This window comes from Chiloscyllium punctatum, chromosome 36 (assembly GCF_047496795.1).
Source record: "Chiloscyllium punctatum isolate Juve2018m chromosome 36, sChiPun1.3, whole genome shotgun sequence".
NCBI classification, from domain to species: Eukaryota; Metazoa; Chordata; class Chondrichthyes; order Orectolobiformes; family Hemiscylliidae; genus Chiloscyllium; species Chiloscyllium punctatum.
Window position 1 is genome coordinate 29,565,841 of NC_092774.1, and position 11,934 is coordinate 29,577,774.

Below are 11,934 nucleotides of genomic sequence, written 5' to 3' on the forward strand. Positions count from 1 at the left end.
AAAATAGAATGCTTTTCATACTGTGCAAACAAAACACAATTTGGGAAGTGATGGTTGTTCCCTATCTCAAAGCCAATATTAATAATACCTGTGGGGTCAACACATGCAACCACTTCCTTTCACTTTTTTTGGAAATCATTGGGAATTTAACACATTACACTACTGCAGCAGAATCTGAGCACGTTACATCGGGCTTCCCATCAGGATGCTGTAACAAACCTCAACCTAATTTGGGGTGTTGGGGAAAGTGCAAAATAAATGAATCACTAGTATATACCCTGTGGTTAAAGAGCGCTACAACAGTATTGTGCAGACATGTCAGCTGTCATGGTGAGACCTAACTTTACTCTGCGACACCTTGATTGGCTTGAGTTGTCGCTGACTGCATGTAAAATGAAACATTATGGAGTAAAGACATTTTTGCGACTGAAAATGTTTTATTTGGCCTTCAGCAGTCACACCTACACTTTTACCATATATTTTGCTGCTTATTTTGATTTAACTTGATGATATGTAACCTCAGTTGCTAAACAACTCTCAGTGGAGCCTCAAGCGTTATTTGAGATCCAACACAAAAGCCAACTTCTTCCAAATACAAAATGTTGCTGAGTACAAAGAAAAATCATATAAAAGCTTTTATCAACTCCCAGATCGATTTACCGCAAGAAATAGCAGTATTGGCCATTCTGCTCCACCATTCAGTGAGATCATGTCTGATCTGATAACCCTCAATTCTATTTTCCTGTCTTTTCCCCAAAACCCTTGATTTTCCTTTGACACCTTCAATTTTTCAGAAGTTTAACTTATCTAGAACTTTGAAGACTGAGACACTTGGACACACAATACCAACATCAATCCTTGTTAATTATTAGTCCTTGCTTCTGTACCATAGAAAATTGTTTTCTGGATCCTTGTTTGAGTCTACAAACTGCTCAATAAGCTCAAACAACCCTCTTCTGCTCTTCTAATGAGCCAATATCTCTGACAACTCCATTTCAATAAAACTGGAAAAGCTTCTATCACTTTTGGTTGTAGACAATAGGGCCAGGATTAAAGATGATTCTCATTTTCCTAAATACTTGGAATAGGTTCAATTGATTTTAAACAAACAAGTTTTGACACATGTTCGGGTTCGTTTGAGAAGTTTAGCAGAATTGTTTTTCTCAGATGGGACAATGAAACTTCTTTAGATTCTTTCCACTATTGGAGGTCGACCTCCAGTTCTTTTTCTTAGCACATTATAATGATCTTCTGAACTAGTTTTATTTCATTATATCCATCCCTTCAAACAAACCAATTCTTCCCATAAATAAATTCATCCATCTCCAGCACATTCTAGGTGATATTTTTCCTTAAATTCCATTAAAATGTCCTATCTCTTTCCTTAAATCTATGTCCCCTAGTTGCTGAAGCCGTCCACCAAGGGGAAAAGTTTCTTCCTATCTAGATCCTAAGTGTCTTATTTGTACACTCCAAACAGGTCCTCACCCAGCTTTCTCTGCAAGGAAAATACCTTCAGCCGATCTAATCACCCTCATAGCTGAAACCCACCAACATGCACCACCCTGAGTTAGTATTCCCTTCTGCACCCTTTCTAGTGCCATCACATCCTGCTAATAATGTGACGACCAGATCCACTACTCCAGCTGTGGCCCAACTAATGTCTTGTACAGTTCCATCATGATCTCCTGGCTCTCGTGTTCAATGCATTAACTATTAAGGGCAAGTATTTCATATGCCGCCTTAATCATTTCATCCACATGTCCCGTTGCCTTCAAGAATCTATGAACATATGTACCTGACTCTGATCTTCAGTACATTCTAAGTTCTTGTGATTTAACATGTTGATCCTCCTGAAATGTATCATCTCAATCTTTTCAGGATTGAACTCCATCTGTCATTGTTCTGCTCATCTGACCAACCCATCTTTATTATCCTGTAGTCTAAAACTTTCCTCCTTGCCATATATTAGTGTGGGTTCTGAATTTCTTTTGGGCCTGATTTATTTAGGTTGCATTGTGTTTATTTTGTGGGCATATTTTTAGAATATTGGGAGGATACTTTGATCCAGCATCTGTTTATACCCAAAGAAGAAACTCAAACCAGATTTTTTTTTTATCCAATGTTTTCCCTGGTAACATTTTCACAATGACTTCAATTTCTGCAACACCCTTAGCTTAACTTAAACTATCTTCAAATCAAGACATTACTGAATGGAGATCATAACATCTTGTACTACTAAATCTGTCTCAAGCAATGCTGCAAATTAGGTAACCTTGCATTATTATTTTGTAACCTTGCTCAAAACCTTTTCTTAAAAGTGACTGGATGAAGATTGAAGTTGACTGAACTGCTTTCTTCATTTTATAATATTGCCAAAAAAAGTAAATGTTCCAGCATATGCAATCTTTTTCTTTCTCTAAAATAGGTCATGAGGTGAAAGGGAATAATGGACAAAGCAATGAAAACAATGCTGACTCTAATTCAGCAAGTATGTTCTTTTCAATAAGTTTAATTCAATATTTACATTAAAGTTATGTGAGTGACACAAATAACAATACTTTAAGGCTGTTACTTAAGTTTAGAAATTCAATCACACTCTGTGTAGATGGCTTAAAATCATTATATCAAAAGCTTAAAGCGCTTGAATAAAACACGAAACCTCAGTTATGTTTATTTCCCCAAACTGGGTTATCAAGTAAAAGGGAAGTATTATTGGAGATTTGATAACAGCGGGCAAAATGGCAACGCTAATTTCGCAAGTATGCAAGGTTTAAGCTTAAAATGCATGGCAGGTTTATTTATCCAAGAAATAAACACCTTTACTCTCTCTAATATTAGCTCCAATTATCAATATTTGATATGAAATTAGAAGATCGAGCTTGAGAAATCTACAACATATTGCTACACGCTTGCCATAAATACGACAGGAACACAGTAAAAGTAGTGAAAATTAAGTCAGATCTTTGTGGTTACAGATCCATAAGATACAGAAGCAGAATCAGTCCATTCGACTTGTTGAGTCTGCTCCACGATTCGATCATGGCCAATGTTTCTCAATCCCATTCTCCTGCCTCCTCCCTGTAACCCTTGATTCCCTTACTAATCAAGAGGCTATCTTTATCTGTTTTAAAAGCACTCAGTTACTTGCCTCATTTCAGTGGCAATGAGTTCCACAGAGTCACCTCTTTCTGACTGAAAAAAATCTTTATCTCATCCCAGCATTTCTTGCTACAGAGAACTATGAGGGCAGAGTCCATGTCTATACTTCCTTGCATGGTAATTTGTAAATAACATTTGTTTTTTCAGGTTCATTAGCTGCTGCTTAAGTGTGTTGGTAGGTTTGTGGGCTACCATGATGCTGAGAGGTTTGAGTTGTCTGGACATCATTTCACAGATGTCTTTGATGTAAGGTAATGTGGCTCGGGTTTCTGCACGTGTGTCTGCTTGTTTGAGTTTGTTGTTGAGAAATCAACAGACAGGGTTTATTGGGTACCCGTTCTTCTTGAATATGTTGTATAAGTATTTATCTTCTGCTCTTTGTAGTTCCTGGGTGGTGCACTGTGTAGTGGCTCATTGAAATAGTGTCCTGATGCAGATTTGTTTGGGATGATTTGCTTCTGCATTAGGTACTTGGGTCTGTGTGTGTTGTTTTCCTGTAGATGTTAGTCTGAAGTTCCCTATTGACTGTTTGCTCTACTGACATCTTGGAATTGCACTTTGTCGTTGTTCTCCTCTTTAGTGAATTTTATGCCAGTAAGGATATTGTTGATGGTGTTGTAGGTTTCCCCAAATGTGTTTCATTTTGTGATGACAAAGGTGTCATCACTGTTGCGGACCCAAAGTTTGGGTTGGAGCGTTGGGAGGGCTGTTTGTTCGAGTCTCTGCATTATTGTTTCTGATAGTATCCTTGATATTGGTGGTTTCATGGGTGTTCTGTTGATTTGTTTGTAGGGCTTGTTATTGAATGTGAAGTGGGTGATAAGATACGGGTCCACAAGCTTGACAATGTTATCTTTGCTGATGAAGTTGGTGCTGTTTGGTGTTTGTGTCTTTGGTAGTTCTTGTAGTGTAGTCAGTGTGTCTTTGGCCACGTTGATGATAATGGATGTGAACGGGGCTGTTATATCAAAAGACAGCATTACTTCATCCTCTTCTATCTTGGTGTCTTTGGTGTTCAGGAATTCTTGGGTGGAGTGAATGGAGTGGCATGAATCTTCTACTCAGTGTTTTAGTCTTCAGTGGAGTTCTTTGACTAGTCTGTATACTGGTGTTCCAGATAGTGAGACTATGGGCCTGAGGGGTGCTCCTGGTTTGAAGAGGAAGGGCACAACAACAAAGTGCCATTCCTAGATGTCACAGTAGAGTGAACAGTCAATGGGGAACTTCAAACTAGTGTCTACAAGAAACAATACACACAAACCAAATACCTAACTACAGAAGCAATCATCACAACACCCACAAACGAAGCTGCATCAGGAGATTATTTAGTGAGCCATCACCCTTTGCAGCCCAGAGGAACTGCGAAGAGCAGAAGAGAAATACGTATATGTACTCAAGAAGTACGGATCCCCAATAAACCCAGTCCGCCAATTTCTCATTGCTTCCAAGCTGACCCTCAAATTTGGTTTGTCCCTGCATTCTTTCCTGGTTGTCTTTTGTGGGATTTGAAAACTTTTTCCCAATCCTCTGACTGAGGATAAGAGTTGGGAAGTTGTGTTGTGGCTGATAGGACATTGGGTAGACCACTTTTGGAATATTGTGTGCAGTTCTGGTCTCCCTCCTATCAGAATCTTGTTGTGAAACTTGAAAGGGTTCAGAACACATTTAAAAGGATGTTGCCAGGGTTTGAGCTGAATGGGCTGGGCTGTTTTTCCTCGTGCACCAGAGGCTGAGGGGTGACTGAGAGTCATTAAGAAAATCATGAGAGGCATGGATAGGGTAAATAGACAAGGACATTTCCCTGGGGTGAGGGAGTCCAGAACTAGAGGGTAATAGGTTTAGGGTGGAGGAGGGCAAGATTTAAGAGTCTTAAGGAGTAACCTTTTCATGCAGAGGGTGGTGTGTGTAAGGAATGAGCTGCCAGAGGAAGTGGTGGTTGTTGATACAGCTATGACATTTAAAAGGCACCTGGATAGGTATATGAATAGGAAAGGTTTAGAGGGATATGGGCCAAGTGCTGGCAAATGGGACTAGATTAGGCTAGGATATCTGGTTGGCCCGAAGGGGCTGTTTCTGTGCTGTAGATCTAACTCTGGCTTGCCACTATCGTTTGCCATGTCTGTGTGTTCAGTTTCTCTCTGGTTGTCTGTGTCAATGCCTTGATGTCTCATTCCACCCACCACATATCACCACCACCCCCACCCACCATAGGGACGATAACCAATTCATGTCTGTTTATTTATCAAGAAGCTGTATTGCAGGTTCAACCTGAATTTACACTTCTTTTGCTCCCAAAATCAGACTTGCTCACTCTCAGCAATATCCCAATATCCTGAAAGATATTAACTTTCACATGGTGTTATCCAAAATTCGAAGATGTCAGTCCTGACGTTTTTGCTTTTTCTGTCCCTGTAAGATCCTGAATCAGCACCTTCAGGACAATTCGTTTGAGTGGAGTGAGAATAGAGGAAGAGAGAGAGAGAGAGAGTGGGATGCTTTCAATTTTGTGGAACAGCATAAGAAAAAAATGTTCTGCAGAAACTGGAGTAGCTTGTTCTGAATTTCTACCCTGGACTGACCATGATGACTTTTGTAATCTCTTTTTCCAGAGTATTTGAAGATCTGAAGACTGAAGTTTAAAAATCAACAGATGAAGGGCCTATGCCTGAATCGTCGATTCTCCTGCACTTTGGAAGCTGTCTGACCTGCCATGCTGTTCCAACACCTCACTTTTCAACTCCTCTCCAGTGTCTGCAGTCCCCACTTTCACATCAATGTCTGACAGTCACTCAATCCATCGGGACCTCAACGATTTTCAACTATGATTCTGTGAGAAGGAGCAAAACATTTTGGTTCCTGTTTCAGACCATTTTCAGCATTAGTGGGACTGAATGAGAGTCTCTTCTGTTACAGCACACTGTGTGTAAAGCCTGAAACAGTTATACGGCCAGGAAAGAGGAATTTACTGTGGGCAGGGGCCGTACACGCGGCTGTAGCTGCGGCCATGGTGAAACCAGAGGAATCCCACACCGTGGAGAAACCGTGGAAGTGTTGTGACTGCGGGAGAGGCTTCCATGCCCCATCTGTCCTGGAGATTCATCGGCGAAGTCACACTGGGGAAAGGCCATTCTCCTGCCCCGAGTGCGGGAAAGGCTTTACCTGCTCCTCCCACCTGCTGGACCACCGCCGAGTCCACACCAGAGAGAAGCCATTCTCCTGCCCTGAGTGTGGGAAGGGCTTCACCTACTCCTCCCACCTGCTGGCCCACCAGCGCGTCCACGCCGGGGAGAGGCCCTTCCCCTGCTCAGAGTGTGGGAAGGCCTTCAGCAAATCCTCAGACCTGCTGAAGCACCAACGGGTCCACAGAGGGGAGAGGCCATTCAGTTGCCCTGACTGCAGGAAGGCCTTCAGTGATTCCTCTACCCTGCAGAGACACCAGTGGGTCCACACCGGGGAAAGGCCGTTCTCCTGTCCTGAGTGCAGGAAGGGCTTTACCCGCTCTTCTGCTCTGCTGACCCATCTGCGGGTCCACACGGGTGAGAAGCCCTTCAGCTGCCCCGAGTGTGGGATGGCCTTCAGCAGGTCTTCCCACCTGCTGAGGCACCAGCGGGTCCACACTGGGGAGAGGCCATTCTCCTGCCTCCAGTGTGGAAAGTGCTTTACCCAGCCCTCCAACCTGCTGACCCACCAGCGGATCCACACCTGTGAGAAACCGTTCTCCTGCCCCAAGTGCGGGAAGGGCTTTGCTGTTTCCTCTAACCTCGTGGCCCACCTGCGGGTCCACACAGGGGAGAGGCCATTCAGTTGTCCAGAGTGCAGGAAGGCCTTCAGCAATTCCTCTGCCCTGCTTAGGCACCAGCGCGTCCACACCGGAGAGAAGCCGTTCTCCTGCCCCGAGTGCGGGAAGGGCTTTACCCGCTCCTCCACACTGATGACCCACCGGCGGGTCCACACGGGGGAGAGGCCATTCAGCTGCCCCGAGTGCAGGAAGGACTTCAGTGATTCCTCTGCCCTGCTGAAGCACCAGCGAGTCCACACTGGGGAGAGGCCCTTCAGCTGCCCTGAGTGCGGGAAGAGGTTTACATTTTCCCGCAACTTGCGGAAGCACCAGCGGGGGCACCAGCACTCACAACAATCAGATTCTGCCGCTGGTGCTGCCATGATTCCTCCCCAGGACTGATTCTCCTGACAGTGGGTGCAGTGTGAGAGTTGGTGCACTCTTTGTTTTCCGTTGGACTGCAACCCCACGGTGGCTCAGGGGTGGCATGGTGACTCAGTGATTAGCACTGCTGCCTCATGGCACCAGGAACCAAGGATCAATTCCACCCTTGGGGTGACTGTCTGTGGAGTTTGTGGAGGGTAGGAGAATGGATGAGATAAGAAACCACTGCCTTTCTTGAGACAAGTCTCCCGGAGAGAACTTGCTGACTGATTTGATTGTCTGATCTATTGATCCTCACAGTGCCCCATTGCCCTCTGTTATCTGGAGGAGGTCCACACAGATGTACCAAAGCCCCTCTTTGGACTGTGGAAGGAAACCTGTGCAGACAGGAAAAACATGCAAACTCCACACAGACACCGTTAACTGAGGCTGGAATTGAACCTGGGTCCCTTGCGCTGTGAGGTAGCAATGCTAAGCAGTGTGCCACCCCAATATGTTATAAAATTGGAATAAACACACTAAATTGGAAATGTGACCATACCAAGAACTTCCTGTAAATGTTTGGAAACAAAAGTCCAGCGGAATTGTCTTTGGGGCGGATCCAAAACTTACTTCGTTAATGTTGAAAATACTTTGACCTCTGGAACTGTCTGCCAGAGAGTGTGTTGGAGTCAGATTCGATTATGGCGTTCAAAATAGAGGTGGATCATTAAACTGAAAAGGAAAGCAATTGCAGTGTTCAGTGAAGATTAGTGCAAGGTACTGTAGTGGACGTCAGAATGAGTTTCCTGGTTGGGGCTGTTCCTGTTACCATTTCAGGTTGCTAACTTTTCATTAGTATCCTGCACATGTTGGGAATTTTTCTCCTCTCTAGTATCTACTTGAGTGACTAGTGATAAATCTAGTTTATTAATTGTTCCTATGATATCTCATGAGAGGGTTTATGATATTCACAGTGCTGTATAAATTGTTGTGGGTCACAATGTTTTTCCTCCACTTGGACACAAACTGTTCACCTTAAATATTTGTTTTTTAAATGATGGAAATAAAATTAATGTTTGGAAAACACAACTTGCTGTGTGGTAAGATCATCAGAAATAGGAATGGGAGTAAGTAATTGACCGTTGAGATGCTCTGTCTTTCATTTATCTAAATTCTCTTTCCTGTACTTGTTTTCTCATGACTTCATCTGCTGAAGTGACTACACTCCAAAAGCTTGTGATTTCAACATAAGAGCATACGAACTCGGAGCAAGAGTCGGCCTTCCGGCCCTTAAAATCATGACTAATCTTTTCGTGGACTATGCTCCACTTACCTGCGTTTTCACCATATCCCTTACGTTTTTGAAAAATAAAAGAATTATCTTCTCGTGGTTACTGAAGTAGTGTCAAATACTTCCCTGGGCAAGGAATTCCACAGATTGACAACCCTCCCGTGAAGAAGTTTCTTCCCCGTTCAGTTTTAAACCTGCTACCTCTAATATTTGAGGCCATGCGCCCTTATCCTAGTCTCACCTACCAGTAGAAAATCCTATTTCTATTTCTTTCATAATTTAATATATTTCTCTAAGATCCCATCCAAACACACCTGCTGGACTATAAACTTGGTGTCATGTGACTTATGACTACAAAATTTGTTATTACGCATCCTCATAGCTGTGGGATTTCAGGGCTCGAAGACAGGGACACTACCACTGCGCCATAAAAAAAACTTCTGCAGCAAATAGACCCTCTTCTATTGAATGAATGGGGAGAGGTTTCTTCTCAACATGGGATACAAATATTATAACCTCGGAGCCCATTACATTAAATTGAGCCCTCTTCGGTTGAATGAGTGGATGTGGAGATGCCACAGTTGAATTGGTTGATCACGTTAAAAATCGTGAATATGTGACACTACCACTTTAGCGCCGGAGCCCGTTGCAGTAAACTGGGTCATCTGCTGTTGAATGAATGAATGGGAATGAAAAGGGCGGATACACTGACGTGATTGTGAAATTCCCCACCAATCCCAAAGCTTGTGGTCGGTACCGACTAATCAGCGAGAGACATTGCAGAGGGTGGGACCAAAACAACAAGCAAAGCCGGCCGCCATTGGTCAGGTGGAGTAAGGTGCACTCTGATTGGAGGGAGCGTGGATGACGCGGTCCAATGAAGGAGGAGACGGAATGAAGAAGAAAAACAAAGATGGCGGCGCGAGGCTGCGGTTTTCTCATCGACTCAGCGGGCGGTTTCTGACGGAGGGAGGGGGGCAGACAGGCATCGTTTACCTCAGAAAATACCTTTAAAATACATTTCAAATTAAAGTCGGAACTTTTCAAACAAAAGTTGTGAAGAAAAGGAGACAGTCCCCGGTGGGGTTTATTGTTTATTTTTGTATAATTTCCGGGGCCCGGGAAGGGGGAGGTGACGGTTACCGGGTGAACGAGAAAACAAATTAAAAATGTCGGCGGTGGAGGAGAGAGAGCCGGCGCCCGCGGCTTCTTCGGCGGCGGCCGGAGCCCAGGAGCTCAACAACCCCCCGGAGCTGGAGGAAGGTCCGAGCTCCAAGAAGCGGGGGGTCCGGCTGGAGGCTGGATTTGCTCAAGGCTTGTATCTATTAACTTATTTAAATGGTACCTACTGTATGGGGCTATGGTTTACATTAAAACCGGAGGATCATGTCAGAGTGTTTGTTTATATTGAGCAGTTGTAGTTGGTAAAATACACTCCCTGGAGGAGCACCTTCTGTGATGCTGCATTTCTTGCATTCTGCCCTTCCCCCATTTGTTATCTCACATCTTGATTTTACATTTTATTTGGTCAAATTTAATTTCATATTAATGATACTTGGTATTCACGGTGTTATTAATTTGTTTGTTGGATTATTGTAAGAAAAAAATAATGGTGTCATGTCATTTCTGATGTCAGAGTTTGACATCGAATGTGCAGATGTGAATATCAGTAAGTTGTGAAAATAAATCAAGAACTTGTGGTTCTAACAAAAAAGCAGTTCACTGATTGTGAGAAACAAAGCTCACACACCTCAGTAATTGCAGTCCGAGACAAAATCTGAATCAGCAGCGTCCTTTATTTTACACTTGCAAGTGGGTGAGATGTCCAGTGCCTATAAGGCAGAGGACATACACACACCAAGTTCAATTCATACATAATATTTATATGATTTGATGTCTTTTGCTTTACATCGCTCCTCCCCTGCTTACATCATCCACTTCCCTAAGACCGGCCCCCATTACCCCTGTTTATCTCTTGCCTTATCCGGCCTTGTCTGTGACAAAATGCTTATTCCTGGCCTCACAAGGCTGTTTGACCTCATCCTGCTGTAGGTCATTGTTGGGCATATTCTTTCTTCATCATTATCTCCCCCCTTCATCTGTGCCTTTCCCGAGGCTGTTCTGATCCCTATGACCCTTTTAATTGGGGTTTGTTCCTGTGTTTTTGTAAAAGTGGGAAGCAGATGTTTATACCTACTTTTTGTACAGGCATATCTAGCTTAACTTCATCCCCTCACAACATCTTATCTATTTGCCCGTAATGTCTACCTTCTGACATACAGTTTTAGCTAATACAAAAACAATTATATATTTCCTCCACATCGTTTCCATTCTTGTTGACTCAGCTCGTGGCTAAAACAATTACACACTGCTGTGAGTTCATTTTACTTTGTAAAATGAAATTGCAGAAATGCAGAAGTAACATTAATTTACCTATATCCCATAGTTTGTTTATATTTAACAGTTGTAGTTGGTAAAATACACTCCCTGGAGGAGCACCTTCTATGATGCTGCATTTCTTGCATTCTGCCCTTCCCCCATTTGTTATCTCACATCTTGATTTTACATTTTATTTGGTCAAATTTAATTTCATATTAATGATACTTGGTATTCACTGTGTTATTAATTTGTTTGTTGGATTATTGTAAGAAAAAAAAATGGTGTCATGTCATTTCTGATGTCAGAGTTTGACATTAAATGTGCAGATGTGAATATCAGTAAGTTGTGAAAATAAATCAAGAACTTGTGGTTCTAACAAAAAAGCAGTTCACTGATATTAATGGCATTGTCTCATTTGAGGATGATGACTTGAGTCTGACCAACTAACCGTTTCATGTAGTCACCCAATTTAATTAAAATTTTCTTTAACTTAATTAAATTTGTTTATAAGATTTATTTATACGTCCATTGCTCTCGATGTGGTCTCTGCCACATTCGGGAGACTGGACGCCAATTTGCAGAACATTTCAGGGAACAGCTGTGGGACGCCAAAACTAAACGACCCCACCGCCTTGTGGCTGAACGCTTTAACTCCCCCTCCCAATCCATCAAGGACATGCAAGTATTCTGCTGCCTCCCCCTCCAAGCTCTAGCTACCTGACGCTTGTAGGAAGAACACCTCGTCTTCTGCCTTGGGACGCACTAACTGCATAGGATCAATGTAGATTTCACCAGTTTCCTTATTTCCCCTCCCCTCCACCCACCCCCACACCACACACCTTGTCCCAGATCCAGAGTTGAAAAATGTGGTGCTGGAAAAATGCCTAGAGGCCATACTTCTAGGAATTCCCTGGCTGTTCTCTGGCATGGCACTCATCCACAGATTCTATCAACAAAC

The 11,934-nt window shown here is 43.0% G+C and overlaps 1 protein-coding gene across 9 annotated transcripts in view; it reads left to right on the forward strand.

Moving 5' to 3' along the window:
- LOC140460936 (uncharacterized) overlaps positions 1–11,934 on the forward strand; it is a 35,015-nt gene that overhangs the window by 17,224 nt on the left and 5,857 nt on the right. For 4 of the 9 annotated variants that reach the window (XM_072555667.1, XM_072555670.1, XM_072555672.1 and 1 more), the window contains one exon: positions 5,772–8,395. The exons of 3 other annotated variants lie outside the window; for them this stretch is intronic. In XM_072555667.1, the coding sequence (XP_072411768.1) occupies positions 6,167–7,342 (1,176 nt within the window). In that variant the 5' untranslated portion in view covers positions 5,772–6,166 and the 3' untranslated portion in view covers positions 7,343–8,395. Of the gene's footprint in view, positions 1–2,428; positions 2,492–5,771; positions 8,396–11,934 lie in introns of those variants that run through there. 2 more of the 9 variants (XM_072555668.1, XM_072555669.1) reach the window with 1 other exon arrangement.